Here is a 21,529-nt window from a genome sequence, read left to right on the forward strand (position 1 = left end):
GGGCCTCTTGGGGGAAGTGTGTTAGCCTTGTGTCTCAACCCAGTCACAGAGACAGTGTGTTCCTGTCCAGTCAACCAGCAACTAGACCCTTTGTTAATTAACCTTCCTCACACTCAGCCATCTGCTCCACAACACACACACACACACACACACACACACACACACACACACACCTTTCTGCATAAATACATACTGCACATGCCCTGTACACACTTCATAATGTTCACACAAAAGTAGACAGCAATGTACACCCTTACAGACAACATACACCAGCCATATGACAATAATCAAACACACATCTAGACACACACCTCTTCATCCGAGAGGCAGCCTGCTTATCACGCCTCAACAATATTAGAAAGGCTGAGAGAGTCTCTGTTGTGTTGCCTACCTCAAACTCCTCAGAGAAGCCGTGCAGGTTGTTGGAGTAGAGCTCCGTGATGTGTTTGATTAACTGCCTGACGGGGATGGCGTCCATGTCATCTGTAGGGAAGACACATCACACTTAGAGAGATGTACGTTGGTGACGTATGTGGGTGACGGTGTGCCTGTGTGTGCCTGCATGTGTGTGTGATTGGGAGAAGAGAGAGAAAAGAGAGAGAAAAGAGAAAGAGAAGAGAGAGTGAACGTGTGTTTTAGCATGACTGTGTGATGAGTTTGAAGGATATACAGTGTCTTCGGAAAAGTATTCAGACCCCGTTGACTTTTTCCACATTTTGTTAATTCTATAATTGATTAAATCGTTTTCACCCCGAATCAATCTACACACAATATCCCATGATGCCAAAGCAAAATCAATTTTTTTATACATTTTTACTAATTACTTAGTACTTTGTTGATGCACCTTTGGCAGTGACTACAGCCTCATGTCTTCTTGGGTATGAAGCTACAAGCGTGGCACACCTGTATTTGGGGAGTTTCTCCCATTCTTCTCTTCAGATCCTCTCAAGCTTTGTCAGGTTGGATGGGGAGCGCTCCTGCACAGCTATTTTCAGGTCTCTCCAGAGATGTTCGATCGGGTTCAAATCCAGGCTCTGGCTGGGCCATTCAAGGGCATTCAGAAACTTGTCCCGAAGCCACTCCCACGTTGTCTTGGTTGTGTGCTTAGGGCCATTGTCCTGTTGGAAAGTGAACCTTCGCACCAGTCTGAGGTCCTGAGTGCTCTGGAGCAGGTTTTCGACAAGGATCTCTCTGTACTTTGCTCCGTTCATCTTTCCCTCGATCCTGACTAGTATCCCATGCCCTGCCGCTGAAAAACACCCCCACAGCATGATGCTGCCACCACCATACTTCACCGTAGGGATGGTGCCAGGTTTCCTCCAGACGTGACGCTTGGCATTCAGGTCAAAGAGCTCAATCTTGGTTTCATCAGACCAGAGAATCTTGTTTCTCATGGTCTTTAGGTGCCTCTTGGCAAACTCCACGTGGGCTGTCATGTGCCTTTTACTGAGGAGTGGCTTCCGTCTGGCCACTCTACCATAAAGGCCTGATTTGTGGAGTGCTGCAGAGATGGTTGTCCTTCTGGAAGGTTTTCCCATCTCCACAGAGGAACTCTCGAGCTCTGTCAGAGTGACCATCAGGTTCTTGGTCACCCCCCTGACCAAGGCCCTTCTCCCCGATAAGCTCAGTTTGGACGGGCGGCCAGCTCTAGGAGAGTCTTGGTGGTTTCAAACTTCTTCCATTTAAGAATGATGGAGGGGACTGTATTCTTGGGGACCTTCAATATTGCAGATATTTTTTGGTACCCTTCCCCCGATCTGTACCTCGACACAATCCTGTCTTGAAGCTCTACGGACAATTCCTTCAACCTCATGGCTTGTTTATCTCTGACATGCACTGTCAACTGTGGGACCTTTAATAGACAGTTGTGTGCCTTTCCAGATCATGTCCAATCATTTGAATTTACCACAGGAACATCTCAAGGATGATCAATGGAAAAAGGATGCACCTGAGCTCAAATTCAAGTCTCAAAGCAAAAGGTCTGAATACTGTTTGTTATATATATTACATTTGCAAAAATGTCTAAAAACCTGTTTTCGCTTTGTCATTATGCGGTATTGTATGTAGATTGCTGAGGATTTTTTTAAAAATTCAATCCATTTTAGAATAAGGCTGTAACGTAAAAAAATTGGAAAAAGTCAAAGGGTCTGTATCTGCCTGTATCTGTCTCTCAGAGGTACAGTACAACGTGCCACTGCTCTCCACTATTGTGGCACCGCGTGATAAATTAACCAGCAATCTGCCATGTGTTCACTGCCTCTCCCACAGACACTTTCAGAGAGCAACATACTGTATATGGGGACAAAGTAGGAGTGCTGATCTAGGATCAGGTCATCCCTGTCCATGAAACTGGTCTTAAATCAGAAAATTCCACACAGCGTCCCACTGAGACTAGTAACAACCCCAGTAGTAATGAAATGATTAGCACGTGCGTCACACATCAGACAATGAAATGTCCCACTGACATCCTTACAGATAAAAAAAATTATCATTCTGTGGACACAGCTAGTTTTGTTGTAGTTTATGTTGAGAAGACCACATATTAGCCATTGTCACACAGAGTGGAGGGAATGACACCACAGCGAGACAAGCGGACAAAGCCATAATTGTCTAATGTGGGTGTTTAGAGGTGGTGGCATCTGTGTCAGATGAGCCACATCAGTCCCAAATTACCCATTAGTGAGGGGATGTGATGGGGATGAGGTGGCCACTGTCACACAGAAAGAGCCATCAGGACAAAGTGTGTGTGTGTGTTCAGGAAAGAGCAACCAGCTGCTGGGTTTGTCTGCTGGTGCGGGTGTGTGTTATTACATCCATATTACAGCCAATACACAGATGGGACCACTGGCAGGCATGCATTCCCTGACTCACTTAATTTGTCAACTGTCTTACAATCAATGGAGTTGATTAAAATACTATGGGCCAATTTGGATTTACTAAACCTTTGCAGATGTGCACAAATTTTGCATCACTTTATTCAGGAGAGAATCTAACAAGAAGGGATATGATGAAAGGGGGAATGACGATGTATGCACGTGCATGCGGGCAAACACAACAGATCAGCAGCCCCCTCTCCTTCTGCCTCTGTTCTCTTCCTAATTAAACCGCTGTCACATAGCCTTCCAGTGGGGGGATGGATTTAGCATTTCAGAAGCTGTAAAACAATCACTGTTCTATAAAGCCCACTCGTAAACCTCAACACCCACTTAACACTGTTCTCTGAGCTGGTATACAGACTTGACGGTACAGAAAGAAGCAATTTGTCTCCAGAGAGAGCACATGTGAGGGAGAAAGAGAGAGCGCGCGAGAGAGAGAGACGAGAGACAATAAAAGCAGAATGGATGGAGTCAATGCAGACATCAGCTGTGTTCTTTAAGTGAACCATCAGAGCTTGGAAACGGGCTGTCGTGCCTTAGTCCCAGAGAGTCTCTCTGCTCTCTTAAAGGAACGGTATGCACTACGCACGCCACAGCCTTCTTTACCATCTTATTGACTAGCTGCCAGTACACTGGGCTCTGAAGTCTCTCCCTCTCATATCACCGCTAATAGAGCACTCACAAGCGCCTGTACATGCACTGAGTAGTTGAGTGGCTGAGTGAAGACTTAATCAAGCTAAAACAGAGGTAGATTGGCCCAATCAAAAGTACTGGACTAACACTATGTATCCTATCTTCAAGAACATGAGCAGATACTGACTGACAAAGATCAAGATTTGAGTTGTTTTGCACCTTACTTTGTGGAATAATCTCCAAAACTCTCTAAAAGTGGATGTTTTGGTGCCTCTAGGGATATTCAGACAGCTGATTGATGGCATTTTTACTGAAGTTTGTTTTCTTTGATTGTGTTTTGTATATCTGTTTTGCTTTTGTAACATATGTATATTTTTGAAATTACAAGGGCTCATCTGAAACATAGTCTTTGGTCTCAGAATGACTCCCTGTCAAAATAAAGGTTAAATAAAAAAAATAATTTAAAAAACATTGACACTAGTTTTCACTGAATTAGTGAGTCTAAATGATCAAATCCACCATGATGAGACCACATGGGAGCATATCAGAGCTAGTTTTCCAGTCAGATGACTTTGTTCTTCCTCTCCGTTGACTTCCTTACATATGGTTATTGATCATTCAGATGAAATGCTCAGTCTAGTCTACACTTGTCCAGAGGGATCAGAGATGTTAAATCTGAGCAGAGAACAGATATTGAATAACTTGTCTCAACAAGACTTAACCACATGGAACGGCTCAGCTTCAAAGATGCAACAATGTACACGAGACAGATAGAGAGAACAGTGAATCATTTTCAGGAATAATATAGAGAGGGATGGAGAACCAGGACGAACATAGTCTCACAGCATTTAGACTCCTAAATAGTTAGGTGGGACTTGCGAAGCAAAAATAAATGCCTTTCAAACTTTAAAACGTGTAGACTGGTCAGAACCAGTGTGCTTAGATAAAAAGTATACAACATATCAGAACATTGTAAGTTATACATTTTTGTGTACTTTTGTCCTCCATCCACTTTCATGGGATTTCCTCAACATTCTAAAGGTCCCATTGTGACATCATCACTTCCAACTTTCCACTGTAAATGCAACTTCTGACACAAATCAGCTACTTTGACCACTTTGCCTTTCTCCCCAAAAAATTGACACTTTCCCAACAAGTTAGACAAAACGTTCTATGGTATGACATCTTCGTCTCCTTCTCTGCTATTAAAATCAGCATTTTCCCCAACTTTTATCAAATAACTGCTTTTTTGACCACTCCCCCAACAAGTCAGACAAAAACTCAGTGTATGAAATCTCTTCTTCTCTATTTTTCAAATCTGAAAACACATTAGGAGTAGCTTCTACCAATCAATAGATAGAGATGTTTAAGTAACCCATCAACTGTCATTATAGAAGCATTAAGTCATGTCAGAAGCTAGCAAATTAATTTCTTACCAACAGCTGCAAATTCAAATAAAACTACATCACATTTTGAAGTGCACTTTCTTTGCTTTGTCCATCAACACTATAATGAATCTAGCAAATAAGTGGTGTGGGTCAGTGTGGAGTATTTATTTAGTTTCATAGCATAAACATTTGTTAGCATGTTTCTCACACTGGCTTTAGCCACGGAGGGAGCAGGCCTGCCAAGGCAAGTTTTACCTAGCAACACGTGCCTCGAAGAGCAAAAAATTCCCATGATTTGTGAATCTGTTTCGGACCGAACAGCTAGCACTAACATTTCTAATGCTTACTCAGTCGGGACGACCTGAAATGATACAGAGTAGATTTCTAATGCTCACTAGCTTCATCCTCCTCCTCAAGATCATGACCGGTGCTTTAAATAACTCAACTGGCTAGTTTGCCTGTCTGCAAATAAAAGGGCGGACTGTACATTAATCCTGCTGCCCTGATTGGATAGAGCGAAGCAGTCTCCGCTCACTTGCTTCATATTTTGCTCGATAACTTCTCATCGCACTTCATTCAGTTTTCACACGCAACAACTGTAGTTTAGACTCTGACCACAACCACATAACTATTGACCACACAACTACTCAACCACCCAACTATTGGCCACAACCACACAACTACTTACCACAACTACACAACTACTGACCCCACAACTCAACTACAGACCACAAATACTGAACCACGCAATTACTGACCACAACCACAAAACTACTGACCACAACCACACACCTACTTACCAAAACTACTGACCACAGCTAATGACCACAACCACAAAACTACACAACTACTGACTACAACTATTGACCACAACTATTGAACCACACAACTACTGAACCAAAACTACTGACCACACCTACTCACCACAACCAGGCTATACTAACTTCCACAACAGAACACAACAACTGACCACAACTATTGACTATAACTACTGACCACAACCACACAACTAGTAAACACAACCACAAAACTACGGACCACAACAGAACACAACTACTGACCACAACTATTGACCACAAATACTGAACCACACAACTACTTACTAAAACTACTGACCAAACCTACTGACCACAACCAGGCTATCCTAACTTTTAATCTACCTAGTATTTCAACTATAACCAGACACCACCATTACTAATGCTACTAGAAGGTATTTTAAAACCATACATTCTTTAAAACAAGCTAGCAAACAGACCAATGTACTCTTCAGTGACCACTGTTATCCCTAAAGAGTTGATTTATTAGATAGAACTACAGTTAGCTGTCAATAGGTCTACATACAAACCTATTCTACATACTTCTTCAACTACCACAAAAATATGTTTAAAGATCTGCCCTTACTAGATGCATAATCATATTTCTCTCCCCAAATACAAGCATAATAAGTTCTAAATTATTCGATCATCATTCAACTAAAATCAAACTTCATTTATACTGTACGTTTTACAAAAGTATGTTGTGTATCTATTTATCTGAAACCCACAGCATGAATGATTCAGAATTGCTTTGCTTTCCTAAGAGTGTTGTCCACATGATCCTGCTTTTTATTTCCATCTTCTGACAGAAGATGGCTTTGTCCTATATGTTTCTTCTTTTAGTTTTTACACGCAGGAATTGTAGCTTCGACATTTTTCTGATCCAACTGCCCCACAATCCAAACTAATAAGATTGATAAAGTAGTCTATCGAAGTGAATCAGACCAATTATTTTACTACATTTCATTTTGCCTATATGTAACTGCTTTGCTTTAAATAGTAAAGTAAAAAATGTTTTTTAAACTACTACCACAAAAATACTTTTAAATAGTTAAAGCAAGTCCCACCAATTGTACTTCATGTACAATCTACACTGAACCAAAATATAAACGCAACATGTAAAGTGTTGGTCCTACGTTTCATGATCTGAAATAAAAAATCCCAGAAATGTTCTATACTCACAAAAAGTTTATTTCTCTCAAAGGTTGTGCACAAATGTGTTTACATCACTGTCAGTGAGCATTTATCTTTTGCCAAGATAATCCATCCATCTGACAGGTATGGCATATGAAGAAGCTGATTCAACAGCATGATCATTACACAGGTGCACATTGTGCTGGGGACAATAAAAGGCCACTCTAAAATGTGCAGTTTTGTCACACAACACAATGCTACAGATGTCTCAAGTTTTGAGGGAGTGTTCAATTGGCATGTTGACTGCAGGAATGTCCACCAGAGCTGTTACCAAAGAATTTAATGTTAATTTCTCTACCATAAGCTGCCTCCAACATTGTTTTAGGGAATTTGTCAGTACGTCCAACCAGCCTCACATCTGCAGACCATGTGTATGGTGTCGTGTGGGCGGCCAGTTTGCCGATGTTAGCGTTGTGAACAGAGTGTCCCATGGTGGCGGTGGGGTTACGGTATGGGTAGGCATAAACTACGGACAACGAATACACAATATAATTTTATCGATGGCAAATTGAATGCACAGAAATACCATGACGAGATCCTGAGGCCCATTTTTTTTAAGGTATCTGTGACCAACAGATGCATATCTGTATTCTCCGTCATGTGAAATCCATAGATTAGGGCTTACATTTTTTATTTCAAATGACTGATTTCCTCATATGAACTACAACTCAGTAAAATCTTTGAAATTGTTGCATGTTGCGTTTTTACTTTTGTTCAGTATAGTCACCAAATGGTTGTAGGTTCTACAAAAACCTTACATTTTCTACCAGGTAGATACTTCCAGAATAAGGTGTGTGTGGAGAGGGTGGGCAATAGTTTGTAAACAACAACACTGCATAAAGGTTTGATTGAATTTGGCCCTCAGGCTAGAGGGTGTGTTAAGAAAGGGGTGCATGTTCAGAACTGTGTGCTATGTTAAATTAAACAGAAACTGTAATTTACTGAACGGCCAATTGAAAAATGTTGTGACTATGGTGGCCCCAAGGGCGAATATCGTATGGTGTGGTATTTCAAATGGTCACACCAATATTGATCAGGCCACACCTTGCCAAACCCACCAAAATGGAGCAAACATACCTCAAATGCTTTTGAAAAAACGGTGGGCACTGTTTTGGGGAAACGTGTAGTACAAAATGTCGCGCAACGTAGCAAAACGCTGACGCGAATTAAACTCAGGGTGTACACCCAGGGTGTATTCCAGTTGAGGGTGTGTTAGGTTGTGTTATGTCTCACCTGGGATGGGGATGACGGGGATGTTCTCATTGGCCACCACCCTGGGAGAACTACTGTCCTCCACATAGAAGTGAGCTGTCTGGAAAAACCTCCTGTAGACAGACACAGAGGAGAGGAAATAGTTAACCCAACATAAACATTAGTACACCACTGAAGAGAGGAACATGATGCCGAGTACCATCAGTACCACATCGAAAGAGGCCACAGCTAAATATCCTCATCCTTCGCAATTTAACATTCATTTGCACCAAACATTTTGTGTCCAAACAAAAAATGACCATGTGATTTTGATTTCTAACTTCACAAACATAACTTTATTAAATTGTTGCATATACTAATAGTAATTGCAGCACTCTTTTTGGTGCCTTGTCTGCAGCATGGTGGCCAGGTGTACTTGTTAGAGGGCATGTCGCTAATTGCCATGTCCTATTATCTTTAAATGGGGTGGGGGTTGGGTGATACCACCTCTGTCCAGCAGAGGGGAAATGGATCGTTGTAACCCGTTTTGACCACTGTGAGCTAGCTAACACAAAACAGCTTAGAGAGAGTTGACACCCCATCCATGACAGGTTAAAACAGCAGAGTGGTGAAGTGCAATTCCATGGTAACAGAGTGACACAGACTTTATTAGTATTTTTTTACTTTAAAATGTATGTCAAACAAAAACTAATCATTGTGGGCCTCCCGAGTGGCACAGCGGACTGAGGCACTGCATCACAGTGTTTGAGGTGTCACTACAGATCCGGGTTTGATGCCAGTCTTGTCACAGCCGACCGTGACTGCGGCGGCGCACAATTGGCCCAGCATCATCCGGGTTAGGGGAGGATTTGGCCGGCCGGGATTTCCTTGTTAATTTCCGCTCTAGCGACTCCTTGTAGCGGGCCAGTTGCCTGCAAGCTGACTTTGGTTGCCAGCTGGACGGTGTTTTGTCCGACAGATTGGTGAGGCTGGCTTCCGGGTTAAGCGAACAATGAGTCAAGAAGCAGTGCGGCTTGGCATGGTTGTGTTTCGGAGGACGCATGGCTCTCGACCTTCGTATCTCCCGAGTCTTGTCAGTTACAGTCTTGTCCCATCGCTGCAACTCCCGTACAGACTCGGGAGAAGCAAAGGTTGAGCGCCGTGCATCCTCCGAAACACGACCCAGCCAAGTCACAATGCTTCTTGACACAATGCCTGCTTTACCCAGAAGCCAGTCGCACACCTGGCGACCATGTCAGCATGCATGCGCCCTGTCCGCCACAGGAGTCGCTAGAGCGTAATGGGACAAGGACATCCCGGCCGACCAAACCCTCCCCTAACCCGGACTTCTCCCACATGTGGACCTCTGACATTATTTATAAAAAGCAATCTATTAATATGGTTTCTGAACATTATAGTTTGTTTACAAACACAATAGCTGTATTTTTTGTTTATGGTTGACCCAGCTTGTTGGCCATTAGCCAATCTACATTTCTCAACAAGTTCAAAGCATGTGAATACTGATATTTCCGACTTCACAACTGGTAATTACCATCTTCCCACTTGGTTATGAATGCAGCATACCATTATGGCTTCAGTTAACCCTTCATTTGAGTTGCATACTCTGTTCTGCTTTGTAGATCTGTTTTTACATTTAAGTTTTATTTTTATTTATTTACAGACCTTATAGTTCTCTTTTTGTGCAAAATGGTTTTAGATTTATCTTACTTTGTAAACCACATCAAGTTTAGGAAAATAAACCGCCTAATAATTGCATTGCACCCAACTCAGATGTCTCTCGTTGACTGCTTGGTCCGTCCCTTACACAGTTCTCATTGTAATTACATAATTACAACCTGTTTTTACCCCTGTGAGTTATCTAACACAAAACAGCACAGAGAGAGTTAACACTCCGTCAATGACAGGTTAAAACATCTTCATTCAGCTCCCGAGTGGCGCAGTGGTCTAAGGCACTCAAGCATTGCAGTGCTTGAGGCGTCACTACAGCCCCAGGTTCGATCCCAGGCTGTGTAACAGCCAGATGTGACCGGGAGACCCATGAGGCGGTGCACAATTGGCCCAGCGTCGTCCGTGTTAGGGGAGGGTTTGGCCTGGCCGGGATTTCCTTGTCCCATCGTGCTCTAGCGACTCCTTGTGGTGGGCTGAGCGCCTGCAAGCTGACCAATCATTGCAAAGTTAAATCAAACCATACAAAGTTAATCAAACTATGGACAGTGACCACTTTTAACAATGTCCACTTAACATTTGACAAAAACACATGTATGGTGTAATTATATTGAGGGCAGTTTCATGAGAACAGAGTGACGCTGAGACTCCGATTTTTTATGTCAAGCAAAAACCAATGATTGAAAAGTTAAACACACCAAGGACTACTTTTGAACAATTTCCATGGACATTTTTACAAAACACATTTACTTGAAGAACAGTGCAGATGCAAAGTTTGGTAAAAGAATGACGGTTTGTGCTGTTTGTGCCTTCAGTCTGTTACCAAACTTAGCATCTGCACTGTTCTTCAAGTAAATGTGTTTTGTAAAAATGTGGAACTGCCCTGAATATTATTACACCGACAGAGCTGGCAGATAAACTACACCTGAAAGCCCCAGAGTGGTTAGAACCAGCCCTAAATACAAACCTGCTGATGTCACACAATTATGACTCAGTAGATGACAACCACCAGACACAACAACACCCTGCTATTACAGGGGGAAAAGTACACACGCACGCAAACTACCTCCTGTAAAGACACACAGTGAGCTGACCATTAGGAACAGGTAAGCAACAACACTGACCCCGGGACAAACACCATGCTACATTTAGCCCTGGCCCCTGAGTCACACTGCCGGACGACAGGCAAGGCACAGCAGAGACTAAATACAGCAGGACTATATACAGCCCTGGCAGCCTCTCTGCCTCCAACATGTACACACAAGCACGATCCCTCAATGACTAGCCAGTCGCTAGCCTTGAGAAGTTGTTCTAAAGTATTTCTCTGAAGCTTGCATTTTTTTTCAAATGTCACCCAACATATTCTGTCTAGCAGCTTGAGAGAGAGGGGAAGACAGACAGCAAGGAGAAAAGGAGTGCTGCAGTAGTAGTAGAAGTCCCTCTCTAACCTCACAGAGCCTTCACCTGCACTCACACAGAATCAAGTCAATTCCTCCTACCAGTTTGTTTACTGACGTTCCCCTACCAGTTTGTCTACTGACATTCCCCTACCAGTTTGTCTACTGACGTTCCCCTACCAGTTTGTCTACTGACGTTCCCCTACCTACCGGTACTTGATGCAGAGGAGAGAGCAGATGCTGGTCATTCTGGTCGAGAGAGAGCAGGAAAAGAAAACAGGAGTGTGGCCTAATGGCATTTGCAGAAGGAGAGAGGAAGGGAGCGAGGAAGAGAGAGAGGGAGAGAAAGTGAGTGTGAGTGAGTGAGTGGGAGAGAAAGACAGAGAGAGAGTTGAATTGAGAGGGAAAGAAAGAGAGAAAGAGAGAGAGACTGAATAAATGAGGGGAGGGTCTCCCCTAGCTTGCGTCATACCCTTGTCCCCTTCAATCCCTGCCCCCCTGGCCAATTACTCCCTGAGGGGGAATGTGTGGTGTGGCGAGCTAACTAACCAGCCTCTCAATACCACCTCGCCTTACACCGGGGGAGGGGGGAACCCCACCAGAGAGATAGAAAGGGGGATGGATGGAACGAGGGAGGGAGGGATAGAACTAGAAGACTGTCTCACTGGACTCTCAACGCTTCCAATACATGAGGAAGAGGGCCCCCATTCAAAAATAGATAGAGTAGGATGGAAGGAAGTCATGGTAGAAGGATGAGTCCTTTTCATTGGACTAAATTATCCGCCAGTCTAAACAGCCTGGTCCACCTCTTTCCCTAGCAACCCCTGACTCTGAGTGGTTACTGAGAATCACTCTCCCCTCCCGGAGTTAAATATAGATGTATTGTTTACCCCGTTAAACCTCTGTGAAACATCTGTGAGATCCCTCCAACTATGACCATATCCTCAAGCCAAACAGATGGAGCCCTCCCCTTTAATAGCAAATACTGTCTTTTGACACACAACTTAGATCACAAAGACGAATACGAACATCAAATCGAGTGTTGAGGTGAAATAAATGTAATCTAATCAGTGATCACATCATATTCGCTGTAGTAAAAAGAGATATAAAGTGATGCTGAGCTAATGACGACCATGTAGGCATTTCGCCAATTATGAATAGCTATAGTGTTCTGAAAAATCTATTTCAATCTCCTCCATTGCATGGTCTCCTTCCCTTCTGACAGAGCAGGGATGGGGGAGTGAAAGGGATGAGAGGAGAGGAAGGAGAGAGTGAACGGGTCGAGCTGGTCTTTCATCAGATCCTGTTCCCTCAGGGGAGAAAGCCATTGTCTGGGAGGTGTCAGCTCTCGTCACCACCACAGCCCAGAGAAGGAGACAGACAGACTTTCACTGTCACATCCCACACACTCCCCCTGCTACTCTCCCTCTCCCATCACATACCACCCCGGCACTCATTCACTAGATCTATCACTCACTCACAGATGTATTAATTACTATTCCATGGAGCTGATCATCCTCTATTTTCCTCATTCCAACATTCACATCATTGGCTCGCTCTCTCACGCACTCTCACAATGGCATCACCAGTACCAGTGAGAGGAAGCCATAGTTACACATTGAACTCAGAAAGCACATCAACCTTACATTTCCATCGTTAAAAAAAATCATAAAATCCGGCCAAGCTTTTGCGCCTATGATGGAAGCTCAAGGCAGAGCGGGTGTATAAATAAATCAAGCATAATACACGGAGCTCAAGTAATGATCCATTGTGCTGTATAGTGTATTAGGCTGAAGTAGGCAGCACGTGTAGCCAGTCGTTAGCCTGTCCTGTGTAATTACTGGGGTTGAGAAAGAAAGTGGTGTGTGTGTGTGTGTGCGTGTGGTTGGCATCACACTGCAGATGAACACACAGCTGGGCCCCCTCCCGGCACCATGGCCCCTGTGGGCTGGCCCCCCTGCAGAGATGAGCGTGATAGGGAAGGGGGAGGAGAGAGGTATGAGGAATAGAGGGAGGAGAAAGGGAGGATGAGAGGGAGGGCTGCCAAAAAAAAGCAGTCATCCTCCACCAAGTAGGTTCCCGGTGGCCAGAAGCGTGCGGATGCGCACGCGCCCAGGAAAGTAGATGTCCCCGGTGCGCAAGAGGACAGGTCACCCCACTCCGAACAGGAGTGCGTGTCTGTGAGGACCACTAGGCCCCGGGGCCAGTGTGATTAGGTAAAGGAGAGAGAGGAGGGCTATCTGTTTCTGTGACAGAGTTGTAGAGGAATTAATTGACAGCTGTGACTGAGCAGAGCAGTGGGGATGAGGAGATAAAAGGGACCCCTGATCACTTGGAGTGGAGGACAACATGGTGCAACTCAATCTTCTGCCCTGAGAAGGCTTTCATTGTCTTATAGTGGCAAACCAGACAAATGTTAAAGGCACAGTTTTTCTGAGTTCATTAAGCAAGGTTGGTTAAGAGAGACACTACCACCCACCCACCCACCCACCCACCCACCCACCCACCCACACACACACACACACAGTAATAATATAATATCTTACCTCCAGTAGACCAGGACAGCCAGTAGCATGATGAGGCAGAGCAGAGTGAGCGCAGAGACCACCACCAGGGGGAGGATCCACTCCATCCTGCCCACCCCGGGGTGAGGGCTGCGGGTCATGTTGGACACACTGGTCCTGTCTGGAGGGGTGGTGGTGGAGGGATGGAGATGGAGACTTACAAACAAAACACTTCAACACATTTACATACAAAACACTTTAAAGCTTGAATCCTTAATCGAAACAAAAACAAAGTGGACACCCCGCCTCTGTTTTGGTAAAAAGCTGTGGGATTGGCCTGGAGAATATAACTCTCAAATACTTAGACATAGCAATGGGTGCAAGGACTGACCATCCATGATATCAACATGATAGTTTTTACCATGTTTTGAGGCTAGAGGGTGTTTGTTTACACTTACCTTGGTGACAAACATTGGAGTACATCAAGCATATATTGTGGGTTCTGTTGGGGTATGACAGAACTAAACTCATGAGGTATTTGAAGGACCACATGTCAGTCAATAGGAAAAATCCTTGTGCTCTTCGGTAAAAATGTTTATTTTGGAGGACATTCCAGCAGAAATGTTGCAGGTAGGGAGGTTCAAGTCCCTAGTGAGACACCAAGGGAGAACGGAGGGGTGTATTGCGAGAGGAAATGGCAGAATGATGATTTATTGGGAAAGATGGGTTAATCTGTGGCTGTCTGAAGGGGAATTGATGAGTGTTGGAATAATTGTATATACACAAATGTAAACTAAAATGTTTTAGGTCCTCCATTCAGGGATGAGGCTGGGATGTTTTGCGTTTCTTATTTATGTTTTGTGGTTTGGTTTCATGCGGTGTGTGCTTGGCCCTGGTAGTTATGGGTGCGCATGGGCCTCCCGAGTGACACAGCAGTCTAAGTCGTCCGGGCCATGGGAGGGTTTGGCTGGCCAGGATTTCCTTGTCCCATCTCGCTCTAGTGACTCCATTGCGGCGGGCCGGGCACCTGCAAGCTGACCTCGATCGCCAGCTGTACGGTATTTCCTCCGACACATTGGTGCGGATGGCTTCCGGGTTAAGCAAGGAAGAAGCAGTGCGGCTTGGCAGGGCCGTGTTTTGGAGGACGCATGGCTCTCGAATCTTGGTAAGTAACTCCTGTGTATATTTGGCCTTGTGTTTAAGGTTATTGTTCTGATGAAAGGTGAATTTGTCTCCCAGTACCTGTTGGGAAGCAGACTGAAACAGGTTTTCCTCTAGGATTTTGCCTGTGTTTAGCTCTATTCCGGGTTTTTTTATCCGAAAAAATTACCACTGAGAAGCATACCCGTAACATAATGCAGCCACCACCATGCTTGAAAATATGAAGAGTGGTATTCAGTGGTGTGTTGTGTTGGATTTGCCCCAAACATAACACTTGGTATTCAGGACATAAAGTACATTTCTTTGACACATTTTTTGCAGTTTTACTTTAGCGCCTTTTTGCAAACAGGATCCGAGTTTTGGAATATTTTGTATTCTTTAGAGGCTTCCTTCTTTTCATTTAGGTTAGTATTGTGGAGTAACTATAATGTTGTTGATCCATCCTCAGTTTTCTCCCAATACAGCCATTCATCTTTGTGACTGTTTTAAAGTAAAACATTTTTTTAATAATAACTCGTATTTATAAATTATATTCTTCAAGAATCAATGGGTACATATATATATATATATATCGTTAAATCCCAAAATCATAATTAAGTCCAAAAATGGTTGTAGCAATTAAGGATTTTAGCTTTAACACACATGCCAATTCAATACATAAATAACACTATAACACACAAAACAAAACAAACACTTTCACACAAAAACACAAATCCACCTGAGATTATTCCGACTATTTGGGCCACTCCGGGATACCTCAGCCATCAAACAACCAGTTCCACTTGAGAACAAAAAATGAGTTCAGCTCTACTTTAAAAAATATATAATCTATATTTATACATTTACAGACAATTTGAGTGAGTCGGACTCATCAGGAGGGTAAGTGACTAGGTTTACCCTCAGGCCGGGGGCACGACTCAACTAAATGGATCCGTTAATTCAGAAGGAATAAGGAAATGGATGATGGAGCATCCACAAACACATTGTTATTCATAAAACAAATACTCTGGTTACTACGTTCTCTGTTTTCTCCCTGGCAGGAAGTCAGGCAAGCAGGCAGTTTGTTCCTAAAATATGCCTCAGAGAATGTCCCAAACTAATGGCCCCCAGGCTAGGTAATGGCCCCTCAGGCTGTAGAATAGTTCCATTACTTTCTCTAGGGCTCTCTAGGTGGTATTATGGTAGCACTCAGAAATTGAGCTATTTATCTCTGGCTATAATGTAGCATTGCCACATACTGAAGCAGGAGCTGATTCCAAGGCTAATGTTTCAAATGTGCCCCTGCCTGTCTCATATTTACTGTTGATATGCACATCTATAATAACACAGACAGTTTAATATGACAAGCTGCAGAAGGGAGAAGTGGGATCCAGAAAACTAAAATGACATTATACAGGTCTAAATATGGTGAAGAATATCTCAAGTGCTAAAAAGAGGATTATAAACTTGGTGGTTCGAGCTCTGAATGCTGATTGGCTGACAGCCATGGTATATCAGACCGTATAGCATGGGTATGACAAAACATGTCTTTTTACTGCTCTAATTACATTGGTAACCAGTTTATAATAGCAATAAGTCACCTCAGGGGTTGGTGATATATTTTCAATATACCACGGCTAAGAGCTGTATTCCAGGCACTCTGCTTTGCATCGTGCAAATAACTGCCCTTAGCAGTGGTATATTGGCCATATACCACTCCCCCTTGGGTCTTATTGCTTAAATCTGCCCCTTGTTCCAAAGATTGGGCTATACAGAGAGTTCTACTCACCAGTGTGGACAGAGAAAGGCCAAAGGCTCTTCTCTTCCCCGCTAGTCTTTGGGGAGCGTGTTGGGCTCTGGGGAATCTGTATCTCTCTCTCTTCTGTGTCATTCTTTGGCTCCACAGTGGGCCCTGTGTTACTGTCCACTCTGACCAGTTGGTCCTCTCCTCCACTTATTGGCACTGTGGTGCTGTTAGCAACAGGCTCTCCCTGCCCCTGTCCTTTCTCTTTGGCTGTGGCTGTGGGGGTGAGGGCGGAAATGGGCTCTTTGACCACAGTGTCATTTAGATGCATCTCCACCTCATCAGGCGTTGTCTTGTTATTCTTCTTCCTCCTCCTGTCGTCTTCCCCTTCATCCTCCTCTCCCTCTCCCTCCTCCGCCTCGTTCTCCCTGTCCACCCCCGCCTCCTTCTCCTCTGTGGGGGTGTCCGTGTCAGAACCACCCTGAGGGGCTGTGGGGGGCTCGGTGGAGGCCTGGGGCTGGGCAGGCTGGCGGCTGGGACCCGGGCCGGGTTTAGACCCAGGGCTGGCTGCAGGGGCCTGGGTGGGCCAGAGAGAGCCAGGCAGGGAGGAGATGACCCCTCCGCTGAAGCCCAGGCCGGCCAGAAGGGTGCTGGTTACCACCGATGCTACCGTGGCCTGACTGCCGCTGGACGAGGGGCCCATGCCCCCTGTAGCCATAGAGACGAAGGAGAAGGGGAGGCCAGAGGAGGTCCAGGTAGAGGATCCGGAGCTTATGGGAGCCATGTCTGCCGAGGAGGCCGGGGAGACAGTGGGCTGGGGGAGGGAGGAAGAGACACAGAGAGTGTGAGAGACAGAGACACACAGAGAGAGAGGGAGACAGAGAGTGAGAGAGCGAGAGAGAGAGATAGTCAGTATCACATCATATCAAATCATGCTGGCACATCACAAAATAAATGACTATGTCGCCATCGTCTGGACAACACAAATGATGTCCACTTCCCTCACCATTCCAGTTTTCACTATCCGTGTTCCCTCAAATATCCTGGTGGTGTTAGCTGGAATAGCAAACAGAGGAAAACGTTAGACATGCATTTGAAACAAAGACAAGTGTCTGCTGTTAGTATTAAAGTAACTCTATTCATTTTGAAGGTCAAGATTATTTGGAGGTTAGGATTATGTGACTCCATTCATAGGGCTGTACTGTATACGCTGTGGTATGGTGTGTGGTGTGATTACCTCTGAAGAGCAGTGTCTGGCTGAAGTCACTGCGTAGGTCTCTCTGGCACACCGCCTGGACTCTGAACAGATACAGGATGTCTGGAGACACGTGGGTTATCACCGCCTTCTGTAAATTGATCACAGCGAGAGAGAGAGAGCGAGAGTCAAGAAGACAGACTGCCACTGAGACCTGTAGATATGGGCTAGCCACACTACAGTACATCAAAGGCCTAAGGAAACAATTCACAAATGATTTACAGTCCGTGAGTGTCAATACCGGCAGCTCACAGCCATGTTAGGGATCTATGGCATCTACTTTATCCTCACCTAACCCCTACCCCTCTTTGTGTCTTCACGTACCCCTCACTGTGTCCTTAAGACCGCAAGGCCCTCCAGCGGGTGGTGAAGACGGCCCAGTACCTCACTGGGACCGTGCTCCCAACCATCAAGGACATCTACTCGAAACAGCATCATCAAGGAACCCACACCCCAGCCACAAGCTGTTCACAACCTTACAGTCGAGCAGACGGTATCGGAGCATGAGGTCTGATACCAACAGGCTCAGAGACAGTTTCTATCCACAAGCCTTTAGACTGCTGAACACTTGAACGGGACTGACCACCTGCTCTGATTCTCTGAACCTTAGCACACATGCACTCATGCGCACGTGCACGCTTGCACACGCGCGCGCACACACACACACACACACACACACACACACACATTCATGCTACACACACACACATCACAACCGCTGCTACCAGACTCTAATTATACCGCTCAGTTTATATACTTGACCCCCTTTCCCCAATACACATGTAAAAATTGGACAATAAATTGTGCCTTCCTGTATTATACTTATTTACTTATTTATACTTATTTACTTTATGTACGTATTCTTACCTTCTATTATTTCTTAATGTTGTTGCGTTGTGGAGAAGGAAGCACTTCGTTGGACGATGTATACCATGCGTTTCCCGCACATACGACTAATAAAAGCCTGAAACTGAAACGTACCGATCCCTCACTGTCTGATGCAGCAGAAGCCATTCTGGTTAAAGTTAATTCTATTCGAGATGGTCTCCAGAATGGAAGGTTATTGCATTGGCCGAAGGGGAGATGAGAGAAGGGGGAAGTGAAACTAAGGGCTTGAGTGGTTTTCAATTGATTCAATTGTGATTGCAGGAAGCATGCGGGTCCCTGATGTGACCCTGATAAGGGGGTCCGGGTACGGAGATTGAAAATAAAAATGAAAATGAAGTGGGCAGAGAATAGAAAGAGGGGGCTGACGAGAGGGAGGAGAAGGAGGGACTTGGCAAAGGAAGAGAGAGAGAGAGAGAGATGGTGGTGATTGAGTGTAGCCAAAGAGAGATTGATGTCAAGGAAATGTCTCTGCATCGTCTCTCTTCAGACAGCGTCTCTCCTGCTGTGTATGTTTATTTAAATGAAATGATCGTTCAAAGCCTCCTCTGTCTGGCCTCATCTCAAAATGTATTTTTAGAGGATGAAAGACATCAGAGTTGGGCGCTTTAGTCTCCATTTGGCACGTCTAAATAATCAACACATCCAAGTAACTAATGTGAGGGCAGGAAATATATCAACAAGCAGACTGCCATGATGTCTTTAAATATAAAAAACATGACTTCACCCAGTTCACAGATTATAGTCACCGTATCAGACTCTCACCTCTCACTGACACTGGAGGGAGCTGAGCCCACCAACAGACACATCACAGTGGGAGTCATCAGTGCAGTGTGTGTGAGACAGGCTTGGAGTGTCTATTTCTAGGTGACTGTGACAGACTGACAGACGCACTCGTTTTTTTGTGGTCGACCTGAACTGACCAGGACCTAACTATGGGGTATAACTTGGACACGGAGTTGCTCCTGGTCAGATCACAAGATTAGTGAAAACTCCTGGTCCTGAGTATGGCAGCTGAATAGTTTCTTACAGGGGGAAAACTCTTGTTTTCTTGTAAACTGCAACAGTGTTGTCTATCTGTGTCTCACCATGTTCTGGTCCCCAGTCTTGGTGAAGGTCTTCTCGTAGGCCACATCACTCTTCACCCAGCTGTAGGAGACCATGAAGCTGGTGATAGGCGGGTGGTAAACCACTAGCGGGCGCTGCCAGCTCACCACCAGGGCAGTGCCATTCAGCGGCTGGATCTTCATGTTGACCGGGGCACTGCTACAGACTGGTGAGGAAGGGAGAGGGATGGAGGGGGGAAGAATGAGGAGAGGGATGGATTGAGAGAGGAGAGAGGAGATAGGTAGGTAAGCAAATGAGTCATAAGTCACATAAAAACCACCCTGGGTGGAAGAGAATAGAAGAGAGAGATATAAGAAGAGGGGAGAGAGGGAGAGAGAGATATGAAGAGGGGAGAGAGACATATAAGAAGAGGGGAGAGAGAGAGACATATAAGAAGAGGGGAGAGAGGGAGAGAGAGATATGAAGAGTGGAGAGAGAGATATGAAGAGGGGAGAGAGAGAGAGAGAGATATAAGAAGAGGGGAGAGAGAGAGAGAGAGAGAGAGAGAAGAAGAGGGGGGAGAGAGAGAGAGAGAGATATAAGAAGAGGGGAGAGAGAGAGAGAGAGAGAGAGAGAGAGAGAGAGAGAGAGAGATAAAAGAAGAGTGGAGAGAGAGGGATATATAAGAAGAGGATAGAAGAGAGAGAGACAGATAAAAGAAGTGGGGAGAGAGAGAGAGAGATAAGAAGAGGGGAGAGAGAGATTTATACAGTGCCTTGCGAAAGTATTCGGCCCCCTTGAACTTTGCGAACTTTTGCCACATTTCAGGCTTCAAACATAAAGATATAAAACTGTATTTTTTTGTGAAGAATCAACAACAAGTGGGGCACAATCATGAAGTGGAACGACATTTATTGGATATTTCAAACTTGTTTAACAAATCAAAAACTGAAAAATTGGGCGTGCAAAATTATTCAGCCCCTTTACTTTCAGTGCAGCAAACTCTCTCCAGAAGTTCAGTGAGGATCTCTGAATGATCCAATGTTGACCTAAATGACTAATGATGATAAATACAATCCACCTGTGTGTAATCAAGTCTCTGTATGAATGCACCTGCACTGTGATAGTCTCAGAGGTCCGTTAAAAGCGCAGAGAGCATCATGAAGAACAAGGAACACACCAGGCAGGTCCGAGATACTGGTGTGAAGAAGTTTAAAGCCGGATTTGGATACAAAGAGATTTCCCAAGCTTTAAACATCCCAAGGAGCACTGTGCAAGCGATAATATTGAAATGGAAGGAGTATCAGACCACTGCAAATCTACCAAGACCTGGCCGTTCCTCTAAACTTTCAGCTCATACAAGGAGAAGACTGATCAGAGATGCAGCCAAGAGGCCCATGATCACTCTGGATGAACTGCAGAGATCTACAGCTGAGGTGAGAGACTCTGTCCATAGGACAACAATAAGTCGTATATTGCACAAATCTGGCCTTTATGGAAGAGTGGCAAGAAGAAAGCCATTTCTTAAAGATATCCATAAAAAGTGTAGTTTAAAGTTTTCCACAAGCCACCTGGGAGACACACCAAACATGTGGAAGAAGGTGCTCTGGTCAGATGAAACCAAAATTGAACTTTTTGGCAACAATGCAAAACGTTATGTTTGGCGTAAAAGCAACACAGCTGAACACACCATCCCCACTGTCAAACATGGTGGTGGCAGCATCATGGTTTGGGCCTGCTTTTCTTCAGCAGGGACAGGGAAGATGGTTAAAAT

General features: G+C 44.6%; 1 protein-coding gene across 1 annotated transcript in view; it reads right to left on the reverse strand.

The window, feature by feature from the left end:
- Positions 1-21,529, reverse strand: part of LOC110494079 (receptor-type tyrosine-protein phosphatase gamma) — a 272,591-nt gene that overhangs the window by 17,204 nt on the left and 233,858 nt on the right. The window contains exons 9-15 of the mRNA XM_036950121.1: positions 19,797-19,981; positions 17,806-17,914; positions 17,575-17,624; positions 16,614-17,382; positions 13,727-13,865; positions 8,140-8,231; positions 392-483 (exon numbers count right to left, since the gene is read on the reverse strand). Coding sequence (XP_036806016.1) covers positions 392-483; positions 8,140-8,231; positions 13,727-13,865; positions 16,614-17,382; positions 17,575-17,624; positions 17,806-17,914; positions 19,797-19,981 — 1,436 coding nt within the window. The remainder of the gene's footprint in view (positions 1-391; positions 484-8,139; positions 8,232-13,726; positions 13,866-16,613; positions 17,383-17,574; positions 17,625-17,805; positions 17,915-19,796; positions 19,982-21,529) is intronic.

The sequence above is a fragment of the Oncorhynchus mykiss genome, chromosome 17 (assembly GCF_013265735.2).
Source record: "Oncorhynchus mykiss isolate Arlee chromosome 17, USDA_OmykA_1.1, whole genome shotgun sequence".
In the NCBI taxonomy this organism is placed as follows: Eukaryota; Metazoa; Chordata; class Actinopteri; order Salmoniformes; family Salmonidae; genus Oncorhynchus; species Oncorhynchus mykiss.